Raw genomic sequence first — 24,093 nt, forward strand, 5'->3', positions numbered from 1 at the left:
CCTCCACCTCCTCTTCCTAAAGCGGCGAGGCGCCGACGAGCGGCATCACTCGAGCCCAGGTCCCGGCCACCGCCACACACAGCGGCCCGCGTACAGGAGGAGGAGCAGCAGCAGCGGCGGCGGCGGCCCCAGCGGCGGGCGGGCGCCGGAAAGGTAGACTGAGTCCCGGAGCCTGCCGCCCACCTCCTGCCCCGGCCGTGCGCCCCCAGCCCAGTGACCCCACTTGTGTGTGTCCTTCCAGGCCCCGGTCGAAAAGCCTGGGAGGGCCGCCCAACTACCCCCGGAGGAGGAGCCATTCGGAGCCCCAGGCGCCGCCGCAGCAGGAGGAGTGCGGAGCAGCCGTCGCCTACATGGCCCACTCACCGGTGGCGGTCCAAGTGCCCGGGATGCAGGTGAGAACGCCCAGGCCGCTGCCACCACCCACGTGACTGCCCCGGGGCCCGGGGCGCACTCGGCAACGGGCACCGGCGACCATGGGCGGCCCTGGGGCTCCCCTGATGGCAGGGCCGACGCTGGGGCCAGGTGACCCGAGAGTCGGGCTCGAGGTGTTTCCTGGCGTCTGGGCTAGGTGGTGCTCTGCGCTAGGAAGGCGGAGAGGGACTGGGGCGCGCGACCAGATGGGGATGGGGGGATAAAAATAGTGGAGGACACCTGTGCCTGCGGGGCGGTGCATGGTTAGGGACTGGGGAATGGGGGCTTAACTTGGGAGAGAGAGAGGCGCCTGGGAATTTGTGGGGTAAAATGTGTGTCTTGCCCTCCCCCGGGTTGAGGGGCGGGGCATGACAGGGGTGACGGTGGCGTCGGCATTGAATTGGGCTCTTCCTGTGTGTGTAGAGCGAGGTGACTTCTTTTCCCCTTTCGGTGTTGCTACTTCAGGGAGAAGTTGCATTTTGCTGTCCCACCTGGCCCAGCTCATAGTGTGGTGTGAGACCTGCTGGCTCCTATTTGGAGTCGCCTAGGTGATGGCTCTGCAGCCCCCTCCCCCTGCCTTTCCACAAGACTACTGTTGTATGTGGTTAAAGGAAGCTTTTTGTCCTGGACAGGGGACTACTGCATGCGACCCAACTTCTTACTGCAGGTCTACCAAGCCCCTCCCCAACTGTATTTTTATTGTATTAAAGAAGAGATAAGTTATGTCGAGAAACTTTTTATGCGGTTGTTTTTATATCCGTGCATTTCAGACTATCTACTAAATGTTATCCAACTCTACTATCGTTTTAAACCATTCTTCACATTTTCCCCTTTGCCAGACAGTCTAAAAATCCATTTATGAATAGGTCAGAGGCTAAATACATTGAGGCCTCTGTGGCTCATTATCTTGTAAAAATGTGAAAGCAAACTTTTTTTTTCAAGTTTAGAAAATAATTTTTAGAATAGTAAATGGACAGCTTATGTTTCTAGTAGAAATCAAAGCATTGTGGATTCAGGGCCTCAATTTGCTTGTTGATGCATGGAATTCATCTTTTTTTAGCCATTGATCTCATTTTATGCATGTTCACACGCACACACACAGAGACAAGTTTCTGTAAGTCCTTCCAGAGAAAGGTCGTCTGTGTTGGCTATACATCTAACCTAGCACCAGGCCTGTCAGCTGTATTTTAGGGCAAGTCTGCATTGAGTCCCAGAAGTTGGTGTGCGTTTAATAAAAGAGAGAAACAAAGAAGAAAGGGAAATGGGAAATATTAGGGCTTTTTAAAGGTTAATCCATTCAAGCTTGACAAAATGCTTCAAAGTCTCTTCTTCTCAGCCCCTCTCCCCTCTCCCTCCCCCCATTCATTGAGTTCTGCCTTTGATTGTAGCAAGAGAATTGGTAGTTTGCAATACTAACTACAGTTTTGCTCTGTCTGATCTGGAAGAAAGTGCAAAAATCTTCCCATCTTTCTCTCCTCTCCATTATAAGGGGAGTAGAAAGTTATGGATGTGAAGTTTGTCTCTGAGAGTCTCCTTGCCTCTCTCTCCATTGTGTGCACGCGCCTGTGTGCATGTGGGTCTGCAGAGTATTGCCTTCTGTTCTTCAAGTGTGTGATTTGAGGGAACTCTGTGTGCTGAGGAGAAAATGGTTTCTGGTCTTTATTTGATTTGTCTTGACTTTATTTGATTTATATGGTTTCTGGTCTCTATTTGATTTGTCTTGACTTTATTTGATTTATACGGTTTAGGAACTGCTTGCTGTTCAGTATTTCTTATTGCTATCTGCTTTGTTTAGTTATCTGAGTTACCTATCTCTTGAAGTCCTAAATCTTAATTACAGTGTTTTTGAATGTGAATCACATATTTTAAACGACAAATTCTGCCTCTCACTTTGTGCCCTCCAAACATTGTGATTACTTTGTCCAACCTAATTTGGGTAGGGCAGTCATCTCAATATTAACCAAGAAGAGAGGATTATTTATTTGCCATTGTCTTAATGAAATGATAAATTCTTAACTTCTGATTTATATTTTATTTCTAGATATGGTTCATAGGCACTTAGTGGAACACGAAGGTTTTCCGTAGTTAAAATCGTACAGTGCCCTAAAAGTAAATTAGGCGACATTCAATGTAATTCTTGAGCCTAGACTACTCTTACTCTTCTTTTGTGCAAAATATGGCAGATGAGATGCAGACATATATCATGAGCTTGTAAAATTCTCCTAGAGTTTTGTGAAAGAGTTAGGGGCAACTTTTAGACCTTTAGAGTAGTAAGAAAACTTGAGTTAGCCATGTGTTCTTGAAATTAATGTATAGTATTTCCACAAATCAGGTGAAGTGGTCGACCAGCCTATAACTTTTTAACAGTTTATTTTAGAGAATTATGAAGATTGGTGGAAAAAATGATTTTTCCAGAAATAAAAACAAAATTACTTTATCCACAGTGTTTTTCTCCTTCTGAGGAGAGACGTGAAGTAGAAACCAAGCTACCTGTTCTATCACTTAAGACTTCCAGCATTCCTGACTTTCAAACAAAGAAATTTCTGTTGCCACTAGTTTAAAATAGAAAAGAAACTTGGAGTGATGAAAGAAAACTCGGGATTTGGTCCAGTTCAAACTCTTCCTTATGAGTTAGTTATTCAAACTCATATTGTTGATATTTCTTAATATTGTGGTAATGAACTTTTTTTGCCATATTACACCAAATGTTGAGGGTATGATTTTGTTTTTTGTTCTTAATTTTTGCTTACTTCTTTAGTGTGTAACTAAAGGAATTTTCCATACCAGCAACTGAACTCTTGAAAAATATTTAAAGCACCACGTTTTAAAAAAATAATAAACCAATAAACCTGTTTCGTTCCACTCAAATATTTACTCTTTAATGATTTAAAACGTTTTCCCTTTGAAGTTTTAAGTGATAAATCATACTTAAGATATGTCCCCCTAGAACCTACATTACTATTTATACACAGATATTCTAAATTGATTTTTAAACCTTTCATATAGTTAGAATAAAGTTACATGTTGAATTTATTTTGAGACCTGAATATTATTATATATTATGCTTTATGCTATGCCTATTTAACAATTTTAAAAAATCCCTGCTAAAGAATTTAAAAATAAGCTTTCATGTATCTTCAAATATGATCAAGGTGGTGCAGTTTAAAAATGGTTGTTATTTGAAGTGTGAAATGGACATGAAGTTTAAGGATCAATCAGCAATTTATTGAGGACTTTTATCTAAGAGATAAAAACATTACCTTGCATTGGTGAACCTAGTTACTGGATTCTGGGAAGGACACAGAAGTATACTACATGATCTCTGCCCTTAAAGACTTAAAATTTTGTTGGGGAGGTAAAACTAACACATAGTGCAAAATCAGTGCTATTTACTATAAATATAACAGAAGTTTATAACTGTTAAGGGTTGAAGGCTTCCAGAAGGTAAGACTTGAGCTGGACCCAAAGGATGGTTAGAATTCAGATTAGGGAGGACATTGCCAAGCAGGGAAATATTCTAAGCAAAGGTATAAAGGCAGGGAAGTGCACACTTACATGTGCACCCGCAGGTGTGCGTGCACACACACACACACACTCACACACACACACACACACTTTGAGAGGAGGATAAATAAGATCACTTGGATTTTAGTGAAGAGTTCATCTAGGGAAATAATAGGAGATAAGATTGGAAAACTGGATTGGTTCCAGATTATGGTGGCCCTTGAATGCTAAGAAAGGATTTTCGCCTTTGGACTAGCCCTTAAAGATTTCTGAGCAAGGGACACTCTGAACAAAGTTATATATAGTAAGAGAAATCTCAAGATTGCATGAATGGGTAAACTGGAGGGTTGAGAGAAGTAAGGCAGTTTGATCTCCGGATGCTATTTCAATGGAACAGTCATAGCTCTACAGATGTTATGGACCTTGCGTTGCCTTCTATAGGCATAGTACTGTGAAGAAAAAAGAAATTATCAGACTTATTAATTAGCTAGTTACAGAAGGAGGAGTCAAAGCCTTTGGTGGTGTTGAACATGGGGAACTGGGAGAATTATGGCACATCTGAAATTGGAAAGTCAGAGGGAAAAGCCGATATGGTAGGAAGGAAATGATTTCCATTCTAGACTTGTGAAGTTTGAGGCAACAATGGGATGACAAAGTAGAAATATCCAACAAGCATTTGGAGATATAGAACTGGAATGTTAGTCGCTCATCAGACATTTACTGAGCACCTACTCTATGCCAAGGACTTTACTTGAGAATGAAGTACAGGAGCCACCAAAGAAGGAGAGGGTTCATAATGCCAGAGAGAGTATGTGAAAGTGAGGGCCCTCATGAGACAGAAAGCATAGGTGGAAAATAAGCTTATAAGAAAAAGAATATGCCTTTAAGGTGCATGGGAAGATGAGAAAATATGTCAAGATAGAGAGGGAGTTAACTGGGGGCTTTCTTTAACTATTTAACCCTCATTGTGAAATGTAAATTGGTAAAGGAATTCAGTTTGGTGCCAGAATCCAGTATGGGGCACTTGTCTCCCTTATACGTTCTAAAGGGACTAATCAAATTTGCAAACTAAGGTGGAAAATGTTGCATTGATGTACCCAGAGCTTTGTTTTTGTTGGTGAGTGGTTGATACAGAGATGTTGAATTTGCTAATTATAATGGCAGAAGACGCAGGAACAAAATAATCAAAGCCAACTGTTAGCTGAGAGAGTTGGAGGTAGTTGAAAGTTTTGGGATTAGGGGGTGGGCTGTAGGGAGAGTAAACAGGAATTGGGCATGGTAGGACATGTGCTTTGAACAGTAATGAGGGCCTAGAAGTGACACTTGAATATAAGGTCCAGCATGTATCTCTCTTGTTTGAGTCATAGAAAATGAGAGAATATAATTTAGCTGGTACTTAGGAATCATTGAACATTGTGATATTGTGTTTGTTTGTTTTTTAATTTTGCCTTTCATTTATTCGGTGACCTTGAGCAAATCATCTGCAAAATGTGGAATAATAAAAGCTCATTTCCTTTGCCTCAGTGAGATGTTATTAGGATGAATTAACTATCATCTGTGGGGTATATTTTGAGCTCTTTTATAAAACGTATTATGATATATATGGACAGTTCATCCTGCAAAACAATGCTAGGCTAATCACGTGAAAACACTACCTTTATCTCATCTTTCTCCTGCTTGGTAACCTACATTTTACTGAAACCCAATCATACCCCACCCCCGCCCCTGCTCCCCACCACAATTAGATCTAACCATGCCAGTTACGATTCAACAATCATTGACTGACCAAATTCTACCTTGACTTTCAAGGTCTCCATCTTGCCTTCTTCATGAACTTTCTCTGAATGTTACAGGCTATAGAGATCTGCCTTTTCCAAGCACCTATTATGTCTCTTGTCAGTAGCAGACAGTCCAGTTCTTGATTTATATACTGCCTGAGATTTTCTCTGCACATATTATGTATGTATTCTTATCTCCCAAACTAGGTTGTAAATTTCTTTTTTTATGCGTTTTTGAAAAATTTATTTTATTGTTGTTGTTGAGAATATACACAGCAAAACATATTCCAATTCAACAATTTCTACATGTACAATTCAGTAACACTGAGTACATTCTTCAAGTTGTGCAACCATTCTCACCCCCCTTTTCTGAGTTGTTCCTCCCCCATTGACATAAATTCACTGCCCCCTAGGGTTCCTATCTAATCTTTCAAGTTTCTGTTGTCACTTTGATCCCATATAGATAGTTCTTAAAAGAGCATAACGCTCAAGGCAGACATTTTTACTAGTTAAGCTAAACTATTATTTGGTTTTAAGATGACTTCAGGGGATATTTTTGGTTTAAGTTTTAAAGATTATCTCAGGGCAGTTGTTTCAGGGGTTCATCCAACCCCCTTGGCTCCAGAAAGTCTGGAGTCCATGAGAATTTGAAATTCTGTTTTGCAATGTTGTTGTAAACTTCTTGAAGGCAGGGCCCTGTCTTTTACTTTTCTCTTCTTTATACCATTAGATATAAATTATATTAAAAAGTGTTGGTTAATGAGTTCACTGTAGACTGGACTTTTCTAACTTTTTCAATTCTCATCCTTTTTAAAAATATGTCGTATAAACTTGAACTCTTGTGGATCATGAAGGCTAATTCATGTGTGTTCAATGTACTTTCTGTATTTATTTAAAAGATTTTAATACATTATATATGCCCAGCAAAATATAGTGGTGATTAATCAGCTGTCCCTACATGGAAACTCTCATTTTTTGCCTTTCTAAAGCCTTTGAGAGAAAAATGAGCCTCATCGATTTCCTACTAACCAGTACTGATTTTAGACAAATTTGAGTCTTTGGGAGAAATAACCTCCTCTCTTTTCCTTCTTCCTTCCTTCTAGTTCTAGTTTCCCATGACTCTTCAGGGTTCTCTCCCTGGTGATTAAGACACTTCTTGTTCCGTTCCTCTGCCTGCCCCAAAACAAACAAATAAATAAAACAGGCTGCTTACTTCCCTGTCCCAACTGTCACTTTAGAAAGAAATCTGATCGTTTCATTCATATTAAAAAATTGACTAATGGTTCAGTGTGTGACCTCTCCCATGGATGTTGACATTTTACAGGTAATAATGCCTTAGAGAAATGGAAACCTAATAGTAGAATTTCAGACATCTTGATAATAGTTGTTGACTGAGTTGTGCCTTTCTTCTGGAAGAGTGGTAGTTTTACTAATTTTATTTGTGGTCAGGAAATAGAGTTTGGAGACCAAAAGTTAACACTGTTATTAGGTGTGATGCAACACACCCCTTTTCATTTTTCATAATTAAGACCCAAAGAATTTCCACCACAGGTGCATATAAAACAGTGTCTCTAGAGGAATGCCATGAAGTAACCGGCCTTAAAAAGAACAAAAATCAACAAAATACATACAACTAAAATTTTGACTCCACCTTATATACATTTCTTATTTGATCATCTGCCATTTTAGACTAAGGTTTTAGATGGTGGGGACCACATTGCTGAATGAATGTTTGCGTGGAAGTCAAACATTGGTTAACGATAATAACTAATTCCACTCAACAAAACTATGAAATAAGAAGAACGATTCTATAGGAAAATGGCCTTAGAATTTGGATTTAAAAATAACCTGACAGCACATTGCTAGCCAACTCTACCCATAATCCTGTTTGCTGTCTCTTCCCAAACCCCCCATGACTCAGGTGAAAATGAGGTGCTTCTTCAGAGAAACCTGGAAATCTGGGTAGAGCAGATCTCATCCTTCTCTTCCGGTCTCCTCCCATCACCCCTCACCAGCATATGCCTTACTAGGACTGAGAACTCCCTTTTAGCCCTTTCTGGACCTGTTCCAGCGTTCCCCTGATGGCAGCCTGCTGGCCTTTCTTTTTCTTCCTTTATTATAGCATCATGGATTAGAACGATTTGTGTCCTAAAATGTCACGTTAGCCGTTGTGTGGCATACCTCTGGCTGTTTTTACAAACTTACAACAAAAGTGTGATTCGTACCTCCTGGCGACTAGTGTAAAAAATACGTAGACAGTTTGGCTGAAAGACTTGAAAATATTCTGATTATGTTTTTTAAGTGCCCACTTTTCCCCTTTTTGGTTAAGTAACTTCAAAAAAGTGTAGCTAAGGAAATAAAAGGTGTGTTTTTTGTCTTTTTCTCATGAAACATGTTTGCAGAAAAACTTTTCAACCTTTCTTCATGATGCTTGTAACAGATTTTGTGTGTTTTTAGTGTTATGTTTGTTTCTCTCTCCTCCTTTCCCTTGTTAAAAAAATAGCAGGTAAAAGAAATCTGTAAAACCTTATTCATTTAAAATGCAAAGAACTGAAAAAAGTAGAATTCAAATCAACCGGCAACGTTGGAGTTTTCAATATGTTTATTACAGAACAGTAGGGTGTCTAGCTGAAGAATAACAGCTTTGAATTATAGAAACAGTTTCCCAGTATCAACTTAATTTTTACTGGATTTCAAATCCATACCTCGCTAGCTATGTTAGAAAATTTCTAAGCATCCTAGTGAATTACTCTGCCTGGTTTCAGTAGTGCCTGGTAACACAATCCTAGGAGTGAATTTTTGGCAGGTGGAAGAAATACTTCAAGGACACATAGAGGCATCCAGAATTTTCTTTGAAAATACATTTTTTTAGTTGCTCTGTTAGTGCCTTTTTATCCCCCTCTCCACTCTGCCCTCCACAGCCCTCACTTTCCATTAAAACGTTGGCTTTGGGACATATCACTTTACAGTACGTTATATTAAGCTAGGGCTTAACTGCTTGATGCAGTATAGTATAAATAACAGAGCAGTGGGTGGTGGGGGAGGGATGGGCAACAGATAATCAGGTGGGGCATAAGTTGTTATTAATGCAAGAAAATTTTGGAGATCTGAGCCAATAGAAACCATAAGGTCATAATTTCTTCCCAAAGCCTCTGTCTCATCATTTTTCCCACTAGATCTGGGGAAGTTTCTAGACTCCCTGGTCTCAATTTCCTGCTGCCTGCCTTAACTTTAAGCAGAAGCACAAAAGAAACCAATCAGCGAAGCATGCACACATGCTACTAAGTATGGTGATAGAAAATAGAACTTTGACCTCTTGTGGTTAAGGAGACTATAGCCAGTGTATCTGGCAGCTTCAAGGAAAGAAGCATGTTTCAAATGTATGCTTTTTAAGTGCTACTGACCCTATGGGAAGAACAGTTCGCAAACTCATTATTTAGGGTCCTGTTTGCTTCTCTAGTTCAAATCCTTTGTTTGAACTTAGCTCTGAGCCTTCTTATGTGCCTGTCAGTTAATAGTAATATATTGGACTTTCCCAAGTTGGACATTGGTGACTTGGATTTAATGTTTTTACACACTTAGTCTTCATGAAACAAATTATTAGCAGCAAAGATTGAAAAGCCTCCTTTGTATAGGACATAGTTGCTTGATGCCCATCTGTGAGATACAAAAAGTAAAAGAGAGTTCTGACCTCAAGAAGTTCATACTCTAACTGGAGAGACTAGACACCTACACATTTAGAAATCTAACACTGCAGAGCGATGATGATGAATCCCGAATGAGAAGGAAACTGATATAGAGAGAATGTTGTTAGAGGCATTCCAAGGAGGACTGGAATAAGGAAAAGAAATATTATTATTTATAGAGTACACTTTATGCTAAGCCAAAAACACCCGTTGTCATTGAGTTGATTCCGACTCATAGTGACGCTATAGAAGAGAGTAGAATTGTCCCATAGGGTTTCTAAGGAGTGGCTGGTGGATTCGAACTTCCAATCTTTTGGTTAGTAGCTGAGCTCTTAACCACTACACCACCGGGGCTCCACCCTTTATGCTAGACACTCTATATATGTTTTTTCATTTAATCCTTACAATAACCTTGTTGTTGTTAGTTGCCATCGTCCCCATGTGCAACAGAGCAAAACGTTGGCCAGTGCTGCGCCGTCTTCATCATGTTGGTATGTTTGAGTGCATTGTTGCAGCTGCTGTCAATCCAGCTCATTGAAAGTTTTCCTCATTTTCATTGGCCCTTCAAAAACCCTATGGATCACAACAACCACCTTAGAAGGCATCATTTTATAAATGATGACAATGAGACTCAGATTGTGATGTGTCTGAAATAAAAAAAAAAAAAGACAAAAGTAAAACTAGGCTTGAGATCCAAATTGGATTCCAAAACTCACTTTTCCCACTGCACTAGGTTGCTTCTAGGCAGGGGAGTGTTACCAGCAGAGGCGACCTTCCACAGACCATTAAAGGAGAGGTGGGATTTGGATGAGGAGGGTTAGGAGAGCATTTCTGGTGGGAGACAGGCAGGAGAAAAGGCACAAAGGGGCACACACAAGTGTCCTTCTATAACAGAGGTTTGAAGTAGGTGCATACTGACATGGACTATGTTAAGGCCAGATTTTAAAAGGCCCTGAAGGCCAGACTAAGGCAGTTCTTCTTCAACTCAGTCCACAATAAGGAGTTTTTCAGCTGGAGAGTGAAATGATAGAAGCCATGATTTTTGTTTTTGTTTGAAAGATTGCATTAGGCTTTCAACCCAGAGGGCTGGATTGGAGATAAGGGGAGGCTGGATATAATAGACTGATATTGTAATAGTACAGGCTTTAGTTGATAAGGGTTTGAAGTAGAACAGCAATTCTCAAACTTGTGCATGGATCAGAAATACCTGGCTTGTTAAAACACAGATTACTGGGCCCCACCTCCACAATTTCTGATTCAGTAGGTTTGTGGTGGGGCCTGAGAATTTGCATTTCTAACCAATTCCCAGGAGGTGCTGATGCTGTTGGTCTAAGGACCACACTTTGAGAACCACTCAAGGAAGACTTTTAACAGGACTTAGTGACTAATTAAGGGTGTCAGTAGTAGTTCCTTGATAGAATTCTCGACTTCCATGGGGGAGACCCAGGTTCCATTCCTGGCGAATGCACCTTCTGCTCATGGAGGCTTGTGTGCAGAGCTTCCAGGCTAAGATGGACTAGGAAGAAAAGCCTGGTAATCTACTTCCAGAAATCAACCAATGGAAACCCTGTGGATCACAACGGTCCCATCCCGTTGTGAATGGGGTCACCATGAGTCAGGGGCTGATTCAAGGGCATCTAACAACAACAACAACAAAGACTAATTGGACCTGGAATGAGGAAAAGCATGTGGAGAGGGAAGAGTCAAAGATATGACTGAGTCCGGGACAAGATGAGTTCATTTTTAGATATGTTGAATTTGAAGTGTTGGCCATACATCTAAACAGAAGCAATTAGTTAACACCAACCTGGAAAGTGATAGCAGGAGAGAGTGGTGGTTGAGGAGTGAAGATGGAGGTTGGAGAGTCCTACATGGATGGGAACCCTGGTGGCGCAGTGGTTGAGCATTCGGCTGCTAACCAAAAGGTCAGCAGCTTGAATCCACCAGCCACTCCTTGGAAACCCTATGGGGCAGTTCTGCTCTGTCCTATAGGGTTGCTATGAGTTGGAATTGACCCGACGGCAACAGTTTTTTTTTTTTAATATGGATGTAGGTAGTAGATGAAACTGTGAGAAATTCACAAAATATACTTCGTGCACAATATGCAAGGTCCTTCCAAGAACCCCTATCAGCTGAACTCAGCTTTGTGTTAAGTTCTGCATCTTCCAAAGTCTCACCATCATACATGAGTTCTGTTTTCCTTGATCGAGTCAGGTTTGCAACTCAAGACATCAAATCTTCACCTATTATTATATATTTATCTTTGACCTATTTGTGCTGTAAGCACATCCGTTGTTTATTGATTTAATATTTTTATTATATCTATTTTTAAACTTTTCTGTCTGTATAAGCCCCTTAGATAGCAAATTCTTGCAAATAGAAACTTGGTATGGAATTCTGTTGCAGTGCTCTGTGTGATTAGGCATTTGCTGTAGTAAACGGCTCAGTAAATGCTTTTACCTTCAAATGCAAATATTTCATTGAGAACGTGAAATCTGTTTATGCTTATAGTTGTGAAAATGCAGCTTGGCTAAAGTGAAATAAAATGCCAGCATCCTAAATGCCAGAAAGAGGTGATATTTCCCCTAAAGCTAGAAATTTTTAGACTTTTTCTAATTTTGATACATCTCACCAATTTTTATTGTCCAGAATTCCCTCCCCTTATTACTCCCCCTCCCCCCCAAAAAAAAAAACAGCTGGACTTAATAGCTCTAGGCTGCTGTTTTATTAAAAAAAAAATTCTCAATCATGACATTCCAAAGCCAACTTGTGTTTACATATATAAATTCCTGGAGGGGAGGAGACGTTACTTCTGAATCATTAAGGAAAAATCAAACCACTTCTTGAATGGCCTTCTCTGACTCTCGCCTCTGCTCCCTAAAGTATTCTCTATACATGTCAGATTAATACATTACCATGTGCCAACAGGTGCCATGTAGGAAAGCTTAGAGCCTAGTTCAAACAAAGGATTGGGACCGAAAATAAAACAAGCAAATAGGGTTTATTTAATGAATTTGCCAACACCTCACAATGTGAGCGAACTTGATTATGTATGTACCTCTTTCACTAGCCTTGGACCTAAATCACTTTTCAATTTCTGAAATGAACACACAACCAACAAAAACCAAACTGTCCTTCAGAATCAAAGATTTGCCACCTTTGAGGATTTTCGAAAGTATGAGTTATGGACACTTTTAGAAATGTACCTCCAAAAATACTTCAAGCAATATTCAGTCATCATTAGAATAAATCCATAGAGTCCCTGGGTGACTTTTTTGTCCCTCTGGGGAATAAAATTTGTTTGGATTAAAAATTCTGGTATGTTTACATTATATCTCATACCTCTTATGTGGTAGCTATCTCTTTTTCCAGGATATTTACTAACTTTGTGACTCCTTTTTCATTATTCTGGATGGAAGATTAATTTTTTGTTAGGATATTTACTTTGTGACTCATTTTTTCATTATTCTGGATGAAAGATTAATTTTTTGTCAGGGGAAATAGATATATAGATACATAGACAAGGTGGGTGTATATATATCTGTGCACACACAGTGTATATTGTGCATGGAGTATATTTTATACTTGAAAACACTTTTAATGCATTCAAGAAAATGAAGGTCAACATAAAAACTAGTGTTTTTAATCAACTGTGCCAATTATAGACACTTAACTATTTTTAAAAGAAGCCCAGGTGGTGCAATGGTTGAGCGCTTGGCTGGTAACGGAAAGGTCGGCAGTTTGAACCAGCCAGTGGCTCTGTAGGAAAAAAGACCTAGATATCTGCTCCCATAAAGATTACAACCTAGGGAGACCCTGCGGGGCAGTTCTGTTCTGTCCTGTAAGTTCACTATGAGTCAGAATTGACTCGATGGCACACAAAAACAACTCTTTTTAAAAAGAAATAAAAACGGCATAAAGACGGGATGTTCACTAAGTTCAGAAACAGAAATAAGATTCAACAGTCTCATTTAAGAAGGTTTACATATAAAAAGGAATTCAGTAAAATTGTATTATAAAATCCATAGATTTAATAAATATTTAACTATGTAAAAAACTATATAGAAAATATATAGACTTCTTTACCTCATTTGAAAAATATTTACTGAGCAAAAATATTTACTCATTTACTCTAAGGTAAATTTATATGTATATCTAAATACATAATAGGGTTATCAAGATTTTACACATGTTGCATTTTTATCATGGCTAGTTCTTTCTGCCTTTACTATTTAAACTTATTATTCTTGAAGAAATTGGACTCACAGCAGTCTATTCCATTTAGGGTACAGATCATGGGAAATGACTTTGAATGAAATTCAATACCCATGTTAAGCTGTTTTAGTGAATTAGAATTAAATTGAACATTACATAGGATTATATTTGTTAAGATTTTAATTCTCTCCCCAGTTTCTCTTGTAGAATAGTCTAACAGAGAATCATTGCATCATCAAAGGAACTACTTCTGATAAATAGACATCTGCTTACTTCTTAGTAAAATCAGAGGCACGTAGGCAGGATACAAACGTCTTCTAGTTAACAGAAACTTAAGATCATTTTCTAAGCTCTTATTTTGAAGCTAAAATTGTTATAGGTCCTTTATACTATAGATTCTAAGGAGATAGGGAATGGAGGGGATCCAGCATTAGATTCTGTTTCAGTGACAAAGAAAATCTTGTACCTGGAGAGCTGCCTTTTCTCTTTCTTTCTTTCTTCTTTTTTTTTTTAAACTATTTATCTCTTCATGAAAAACGGTGACTGTCACTGAAGGATCGTTATTACTCTGTCACAAGCTCCCCAAAGGGCACATAAAATGAAAACGTGGGATTTGACTAGTTAAATAATGAATCAATTTTGAGGTTTTAGCATAGGTGACACCTCCATGGTCGTCCTTTTGGACTGTGATTTCTGGTGATAGCAAGTGAAAAAAAGAAACTATTACTGCTGTTGCTATAGATGTTCTATCTGCTGAGGTTCAGGCATCGTCTTTGGAGGTTGCAGTGTAAACCCTGCTTGGGGAAGGTAGAATTTCATAATACCAGAGGATTACAGCTGGCCTCAGGGGCAAACAGAAAATGTAGGTGAGGGAAGAGGTGTTGGACTCTTGAAGAACAGAGAGATAGTATTTTCAAGGAAAGGGAAAAGTAGTCCTTTGCTTTAAAGAGAGAGAATTCTCTCTCTTTTTTTTTTTTTAGAATGGGAAATTTCTCTACTTTCTGCAGAGAGGAGGAAAAGCTAACAGAAAAGGAAATTGGGGAGGTAATAGTAATTCATTTCTTTCTTGTTCCGTGTGACTTCTCCGATAAAAGATGTATTTACATAATTAATGTGTTATGGCAAGGAAATGTCTGTGAAGAGTCTTTTTGGTTGAAAGAAAGCTTGTGAAAGATCAGGGGGAAGAACTGACATCATAAGGGTGGTGATTTCAGCTGCTTTTCTATTTAAGATGTTCAGTTTTGGCGATGTCTGTTCTGGGCCAATAAATTGTTTCTTGACACTTGGAGTCATTTTGGGTGGCCTTTTGTTCCTCTGTAGCCAAAGTGAATACTCTTCATTAGCAAGGAAAAACGCCAGGATATCACTGGATTATATTTGACTAATTTGGACTGTTATTTTGGGGGGAGAGGAGGCTAAAGAGAATGAGTCTCTCTTTCAAATAACTGGACTTAATATCATTGTTACTTTTCCAGCAGGTTCTGGGCTTAAGGTCTCCCTCAGGGAATGATTAAAACAGTTCTTTGGATCATTTCAAGGTTGAGTAGCATCTCAGATTTACTTTAAAATAAGTTTGCGTAATGACTTTCGAGCACCACTTGATTTATGTTTTGGCTGGGATTAAGAGTTATAAGCAGTGGTAATAGCCCAATCACTTTTTTCTAAGAACACTGTGGATACTAAACACTGTATTATTTCTACTGCTAACTTTGAACTTTCTCATAGTTTTGAAGTTATAAATTTCTTCATACTTCCAAAAAACTAAAAACAATAACACTGTTTTCTGCCCAGCAATTATAGCCCTCCCCCTGCATTCCAGGACAGAGCTAGAGATAGCGCTCTCCTGTTGTCAACCCACATGACTGGGCCCTTCTTTGGGAGAGTCAACCTGTATAACTAGAAACGTTTTTATTTGATTACTCTTTTTTTTTTTTCCATGACAGTAAATCATGCAGTTACAGTATAGGGGTGATCCTGATTGAAAGATAAAGCATAGTTTTTTTTTTCTAGTTCCTTTAACTGAAAAGATTATCTGCTCATTGTAAAAGACTATTGCTAGTTAATGTGACCAAGCAGCTCCAGAGCTTAAGAACTGAATTTATTTTTTTCTTGGTAGAACACGAACTTGTTTCCTCTTCATTACTAGAATGAAGAATGCAATGTTGCCTGATCCGTTGTGCTGTGATATTATGCTTCATGCATCTCAAATGTCAACTGAGGGGATTGCATAGGTGACCTTTAAGGTCCCAAACGGAGTTTTGGAGGTTTTACTCGCTAGTCTGGACTGGGTTATTGTTTATAAAAGATAAGGCATACACAACTATTTACATAGAGAGAGAGAGGATCAGGTGCCCATTCCAAGCAAATTTTTATTAGATATAATTATTTTCTACTGAGGATATTAATGGGTTATTTTCTACTAAGAGGTTGTTGTTAGCTGGTGTAGAGTCTACTCCAGTGCACGGTGACCCCATGCACAACAGAAGGAAATGCTGCCCAGCCCTGCACCAGGAAGGCTATAATATTTGGCTTATGCTTTGGACAAAAAGAAGCTTCTTAAATTTTGGATTTTAAGTCCTCCCTAGTATATATTTTTGAATGCCTGCATTTGGGGGAATAATAATGACTCACCTTCTTTCAGTAGTAAAACACTACTGTTGTTGATCTAGAGGAGCTCTGGTAGCACAGTGGTTAAGTGCTTGGCTGCTAACTGAAAGGTTGGTGGTTCGAACCCACCAGCTGCTCCGTGGGAGAAAGATGTGGCAATCTCCTTCCGTAAAGGTTTACAGCCTTGGAGACCCTATGGGGCAGTTCTACTGTCCTATAGGGTTGTTACATATGGGAATCGACTGGACGGCAATGGGTTGGTTGGTTGGTTTGTTTTTACTTGTTGATCTAATGCAGCCTTTCTTAACGAGGGTTCCTCATCTTAAATGCTGAACATAGAAAACTATTTGAATGACTATTTTCTCAGTTCTCCCAAGAATGTCATGTAACTAAGACCACTCTAGATACACTAGAGAGGAGTTAATTCATGGCATACAGTGGATTCCTTAGGGCAGGGGACAGCCTAAGGGCCAATTCCTGGCTGCACCTGTTTTTGTGAGACTTGCGAACAAAAATATTTTATATATTTTTAAAGAATTATTTAAAAAAAGAATATGCAGTTGTGTAATGCCTAGGGTTTTAAAAGCTTGCAATTCACCTAAACAACAACAAAAAAAAGTTAAAAAAAAAAATAAATGTGAAACTACATATTCGTGTATGCTTGCATATGGATAAAATATTTCTAGAAAAGACACCTAGGAAATGCACAGTGATTACCTGTGGAGAGAAAAACTGGTGGCTGGGGACAGGAACTGGAGGCCAGGGGTGACTTTTAGTGAATATTCCTATTTATATTTGCTTTTGGAATGACATAAAATCAAAAAAATTTTAAAAATACAATAAAAACAAAACATTGGCTTAAAAAAAACAAAGCTTGCAAGCGGCCATCCAAGGCACAACAATTGGTCTCTATTTGCCTGGAGCAACAGAGGAAGAAGAATCAGGAATAGAAGGAGGATATGGAATGTGTGGCTAACTGCCTCCATGAACAGCTGCCTGCTTTGCCATGAGACCAGAAGAACTGGATGGTGCCTGGCTATCGTTACTGAACATTTTGTTTAAAGATTCTTTAGAATATTTCTGATCAAAATACAGAAAAGAATTTCAAATTCTCATGGAACCCAGATTTTATGGAGCCATGGAGAATGGATGAACCCCTGAAACTATTGCCCTGAGATAATCTTTAAACCTTAAAACAAAAATATACCCTGAAGTCTTCTTAAAACCAAACAATAGTTTAGCTTAACTAATAAAAAATGTCTGCCTTGAGCAATGTGCTCTTTTAAGAACTATCTATAGGAGATCAGACTGACAACAGCAACCTGAAAGATTAGATAGGAACATTAGGGGGCAGTGAGTTTATGTTAATGAGGGAGGAACAACTCAGAAAAAGAGGGTGAGAATGGCTGCACAACTCAAAGCATGTAATCAACGTCACTAAATGGTACATGTAGAAACTTGAATTAGTGTATGTTTTGCTGTGTATATACTCAACAACAACAACAAAATGAATAAAATTTAAAAAAAAAAGAGTAGGCAACAGAGACCACAGGCTGTGTCTGGACTGCTAAGCCTCAAATGTTTAATATCTGGGCCCTTACAGGAAAAGTTTGCTGACCCCTGCAAGGAATCCTGTTGAGAAAGGCCCATCTAAAGAGGAAGCGTTTTATAGTATTTTCTCTAAGGTTGGGGATACAGTATGATACTAAAAAGATTTTTCTTATTACTAAGGTTACTGACTTGTATCGTGGTCCCATTAATTGTAATGTTTAATTCAAGGAAATATTCCAGATTATATTAAATAGATAGACTTATTTTTTGTTTCCTAGATATAAATTTTAACTGCTGAATTATATGGAAAGTTGTATTTTTCTGTAGTTGGTAATAATGAATGATAAATTATATGTGATATGTATTTGTATGTGTACAGATACATTTTAATATTTTTCATAGTTTCTAGAGCAAGAAAATAAAAGTAGGCAAATTTTATAAAGAAATATGAGATAATAGGAAGCATTATAAGATAATTGGGAGCACTGATTGCTTTTATCAGTATTTTAAACTAAATGGCCATATCTATTAGAGAAGGACAGTGAATAGCAAATGTTAAGTGTCAGCTATAATCACATTTATTTCCTCCTTGTACTGAGTAAGTGTCTTCACCCTACAATTAACATCTCAGGTACTTTGTCAGCAGTAAGGAGAATAGTACTTAATCAAAAATACATTAACATTATTAGATCATAGCATATGAAATAATCAGGCTCTACCAAATGCCACTTAATGACTTGATTTAGTGGGGGAGGTGCCATCGGCCATAAAACATGTATTGGTAAATCACAAAATTATCAGGGGAAAAGAGATCAGTAGGCATTATTTGTAATCTGTTGCTGATGTCCTTTATCTCCGTATTCAATTAATCTTGGAGTTCTATCAGCGATCTTTTTGGAAAATGTCAGATATCATCCCCTTCTTTTATCATGCCATTCTGGCCTTTGTCACGAAGTAGACTCGAGGCTCCGTGCAGACATGATGGAGCTACCTGAAACCCAGCCTTTTATTTTCACTCATCAGTGGCTCCCTACTAGCTTTTCCAGAAATTCCAAGGAAAGATGAGTCAAGCCAGGCTGAGATGGTCAGGAAAAGCATCACCGAGTAGCTGAGCTGGCTTTAAAACTCGGTGGGAAGAAGGGAAAGAGAGTAACCCTGGGAGAGGAATGAAATTAGCCAAAGCAAGAAAGGACAAAGGGAGTTCGAAGGTTGTAGTTTTCAAATGGTTTATGGGTCCTTTTCGGGTGGGCAGTGAGGATTTGTTTGGTGAATGGTACTTTCTCTCTGGTCAGGACTGTAAAATGATAGGGTAGAAGTCAGCTCAAGTTGTAGATCACAGATCTCTTTGGGCACACTGTTCAAAGCATTTTAATTACTTTGAATTGCTCACCAGGCTTATTTTGGCTATGGCAATTCAAGAACGAATTAAGGAACTTTTGTCATTTGTCTCCATCCTGAGGTCACTTGCCCTCCTCACTCCCCCACCCAACTAGAAATCACTCATAAAAAAAAGAAAAACCAACTATTTTATAAGGATCGCTTCCAGTTCTAAATATTACAGCCCTTTAAAGTCCCTAAACAGACTACAAATTTTTTGGAGGAAAAATGGCCGATTTTGTGCGTGTATTCAAATTTGGTACTGGATGTTGGTTATCCTAATTAGAGAATCGCAGTTTTTTTAATAGCTTGCTAAACGGACAAGGACTGTAAATCTCAACTAATAAAATGCTTTGTATTCACACTGGGCTATATTATCCTATTCATATTTGTGTCAGAAAAATGAAAATAGCCTTATGCTTATAATGGTACTTATTAAAAACTGAAGGATTTAACACATACAAATAAATATAATTTCAGCAGTGTTTCCTATTTTATTTAAACATTTACTTTGTCAAACTTTGTGCTTTGGTAGTATGAACAGATTTCAGCAATGTGAGCACAGATCAATGGGGTAAAAACTGGTGAATCTGTCCCCTGTTGGGCTAGGGAATAAGATAGTCACAAGTGCTATTGGCAATGGGGGGGGGGGATGGGTAGAGATAGGTTTGAGAAATTTCAGTTCAGGAAAAGTTGGTGAACTTGGAGAGATTAATTCACGGCAAAATGTTGAAGCATTCTCTAATCTGGAATTCTTTTAGATAATGGAAATATGATAATATTTAGGGCTAATTTTTATGAATAAATGGTGTTTCATGTGCAAGGGAAAGTGAATAAAGATAATAAAAACATCATTAGTGAGGACATTGAAATCCAGGCCCTGTTTTGTTAATGTAAACTACCTGCTCATATATGTTGGGTACATCATGGTGTTCAACACAGAGCTGACTTTAATGCTCATTTGTAGTAATTATTCTTAGGTTTTCAGACACAGCTATTACACACACACACTCACACACACATATCCCATTTTACCTGGTTTTTGAGCATTTTCTTGTATATTAATAAACTGCTCCAAAGAAGTTGCTAGGGTATAAAAACTAACAATGAGCATTCTTTTATCCCTGCGCACATGCACACACATGTTTATATGCACTCTGATGATATTTTTCACTTTATGGAAATGAAAAGTGGATTGTTGGAAACATTAGCGACCATTCTTTTAGAGTATCCTATAATCCCCTCTCCTCTTCTTTCTTAATGTTTGTCAAAATTAAACTTGCTTGCTACATATGCTATCAGGCACCAGTATCATTTTCTTGGGATCATCGAATGTTAAAGCTGGCAGGACCCAAGAGGTAATTTTCCTTAGTTCTAAGATTTCATTGAGTAATTCCTTGCAATACAATTTGATTAAATTTGTTCAGAGTATAGATTTGATTAAAGAGGAGAATGTTAGAGGGAAATTATTCTGCAGCCACTTTCTCATTAAGAATGAAAAGGTAAGTCTGTGTAAAGTCCCACTTTTTCAATCAGTGTTAATTTTCTAAAAGAACTGACGGTGTTAATAATGTAGTGCTGCACTTACAAGCTTAAAATCTATTGATTTTAATTGGAGTTCTGCCTCTAGTAGGAAGATAGGCAGTGAGCAAATCAATTTTGTATTAATCCAATGCATTTTAATAAGTGTTCTAAAGATTCACCATAACATTACCCCATGATAGTTCGATATTTGCTATAAGGGACCATTGCCTTAGATTCTATCCAAAGGTGTTTATTTCTGAAAGTACTAGAATGACATCCTTTTACTTCACCTCTAACATGGATAGCATTCAAGTGAGGCTCTCAGTGTCCATCAATTGAAAGTACCCTGTGTGAATTTGATTAAATAATGGCCTGAATAAATTTATGTTATATCATTTATGTATTAGCAGATTCTTAGTCTTCCTTTCATTGTATGGCCTTTCCCCCCTTTCCAAATGAATATTTTATAGTTAGGGCTTGTTATCAGCCCCCGGACTTATTTATGTAACATCCTGTCTAATCGGTAATAATCCCTTTAATTTTAACATTAATGCTTATGGGTAAACCAGACCCCTGATTGAATTTTGTATTTCTATATGTGTTTAGCCCAGCTAAATTAAAAGAAATGTACAGCAGAGTGATACTCAGACTGTGGCTCTTTGAGGCCTTTAATCTTTGCATTAGAATATGAAATCATCCTAGACTCTCCAGGACATACAGTAGCCATGTGGCTCTGGTTAATAGTGATTGCAGATGTGGCTCCAGACTCAGATTTGTATATACCACTGATATGTACACTTGTTTTGTGGCCACTTCCAACTGCCTCATTGGGTATAGCTCCATATTATTTCAAGAGCTGCTATTCTGCAACCAAAAGAGCTCTCCAGCAGAAAGAAAAAAAATTCAAAGTTGTCACTTTGGAAAGTTTTTATTATGTTAATCTCATGTGTGAATAGGGGTTGACTTAGAATTTCATACCTATTTTAACATCCTTTAGCTTACTGAATATAATCTCCCTTGCACCAAAAGTCAGAAATCAAGTTGCAAAAGAAAGGATAACCTCATGCCAAAGATGTCATCTTAGGAGGGATGTAAACACACTGCAAACATCTGAGGGCTACAATGTACAAAGCACTATACTGGGTGCTGTGAGGGTCCCTGGGTTTGGGTGAGAAATCTCAATCCTTAAAGGAGCTTACTGTCAAAAATAGAAAAGTTGTGGCAATGAAAGAGAATACAAGGATAATAAAATATGTACTCTAATGGAGGCGCAAGCAAAGGGCTGTGAGAGGGCAGAAGATGAAGCAATGGATTCCCCTGGGGTGGGGTTGGAAAGATTTTTTTTTAATTAAATTTTCTGGGATTTTCAGAGATGGAGAAGGAGAGGCAGGGTATTGTAGACTGAGACAATGGCATGAGTCAAAGGCTCAGAAGTAAGAAAGTAGAATCTTTCCCAATGGGAGCACTACATTTAAATTTGAATGTCTAAGCTACTACCCACTGAAGCATTGGACTTAAGATATGGTAAGCTATCCCTGAAATTTTCCCTTTGGCACTTAGTTTTGTTGCATGTTCAAGTTCTAGTTATGGTCCACTAGACACTCCTTGGAAACCCTATGGGTCAGTTCTACTCTGTCCTATAGGGTCGCTATGGGTTGGAATCGACCGACAGCAATGGGTTTAGTTTTTGGTTTTATAATGACATTACTTTCTGAATGAGTTTACAATTAAAGGAGAGAAAGGCTAATAGACTAAGGTTCTGTATGAGCTGAACTCCTGGCTCCCCTTGACTTCCTCTGAGCAGTCTCTCATATATAATGGGGCATGGTCAGTGTGAGGGGTGAGAAGTCAGTCTGGACAGGAACTCACTCTGATGCTCTTTATTCATCCTTGGCTTCTGGGCCTGCTGCCTCATTGCAGTGTCAAAGAGTTGGGACTTAAATGCAATGTACCAGTGATTCTGAAATTCTTAGTAGAATAATGAGATACCATATACTTTTCATTTAAGCCATTGTGTACTACTATAGAGTTGACCATGTGGCCAATGCCAGTTCATCCTTTACCTTAATGATGGCTCCAAAACTAAGTTTGGCAACTGCTAGTGAGCGGGGGAAGGGGGAGGGCTGATGACCAATACTTCATAGATTCACACCATGTCAGAACAGTAAGGGATTTAGAGATAATTGAGTCCACCTCTCCCATTACGCAGATGGTGAAGCCAATATTTAATTGCTAATTTCTTGTAATTTCCAGGGTAAGGAAATTTAGTGAATTTTGCCTGCTCTCTCTGCTCTCCCTACCTCTCTAATACTAATGAAAAACCAGACCTCCTTCCAGGTTTCCTTTGGAATGACTTTAAGGTCAGAGAGAAATGATCTAGATGCAATGGAATCCACAAATCAAACAACATATTGCAGTGGGCAAATCTGCTGCAAAAGAACTCTTTAAAGTGTTACAAAGCAAAGACATCACCTTGAGGACTAAGATGCATCTCACCCAAGTCATGGTGTTTTCAATCACCTCATATGCATGCGAAAGATGGACAATGTATAAGAAAGACCAAAGAAGAATCAATGCCTTTGAATTATGCTGTTGGCGAAGAATATTGACTATACCATGGACTGCCAGAAGAATGAACAAATCTGTCTTGGAAGAAGTACAGCCAGAATGCTCCTTAGAAGCAAGGTGGACGAGACTTTGCCTCACATTCTTCGGACATGTTATCAGGAGGAACCAGTCTCTGGAGAAGGACATCATGCTTGGTAAAGTAGAGGGTCAGTGAAAAAGAGGAAGACCCTCGGATGAGATGGGTTGACACAGTGGCTGCAACAGTGGGCTCAAACATAGCAACAATTGTGAGGATGGCGCAGAAACGGGCAGTGTTTCATTCTGCTGTACGTGGGGTCACTATGATTTGGAACCAAATATATGGCACCGAACAATAACAACATTTATTATGATAACAGCCATGACTTTTGGTTTATTGAGAAAAGAATGTGATTGTTTGCAGAATATTTCCTTCCCCTTTGTTGTTGTTACAAGCATGATGTCCTTCTCCAGGGACTGGTCCCTCCTGATAACACGTCAAAGTACGTGAGATGAAGTCCCGCCATCCTTACTTCCAAGGAGCACTCTGGCTGTACTTCTTCCAAGACAGATTTGTTCGTTCTTCTGACGGTCCATGGTATATTCAGTATTCTTCCCCAACACCATAATTCAAAGGCATCAATTCTTCTTCGATCTTCCTTATTCATTGTCCAGCTTTCCCATGCATATGAGGTAATTGCAAATAATCGTGATGGCTTGGGTCAGGCGCACCTTAGTCATCAAAGTGACATCTTGGCTTTTTAAAACTTTAAAGGGGTCTTTGCAGCAGGTTTGCCCAATGCAATACATTGTTTGATTTCTTGGCTGCTGCTTCCACAGGCGTTGATTGTGGA

General features: G+C 38.9%; 1 protein-coding gene across 1 annotated transcript in view; it reads left to right on the forward strand.

Annotated features, from left to right (window-relative positions):
• The first annotated feature begins 24 nt into the window (after window positions 1-24).
• Window positions 25-24,093, forward strand: part of STK26 (serine/threonine kinase 26) — a 58,568-nt gene continuing 34,499 nt past the window's right edge. Inside the window, exons 1-2 of the mRNA XM_004379627.2 lie at window positions 25-153; window positions 242-392. Of these exons, the coding sequence (XP_004379684.1) occupies window positions 351-392 (42 nt within the window). The 5' untranslated portion in view covers window positions 25-153; window positions 242-350. The remainder of the gene's footprint in view (window positions 154-241; window positions 393-24,093) is intronic.

This window comes from Trichechus manatus, unplaced genomic scaffold, assembly GCF_000243295.1.
Source record: "Trichechus manatus latirostris isolate Lorelei unplaced genomic scaffold, TriManLat1.0 scaffold00066, whole genome shotgun sequence".
In the NCBI taxonomy this organism is placed as follows: Eukaryota; Metazoa; Chordata; class Mammalia; order Sirenia; family Trichechidae; genus Trichechus; species Trichechus manatus.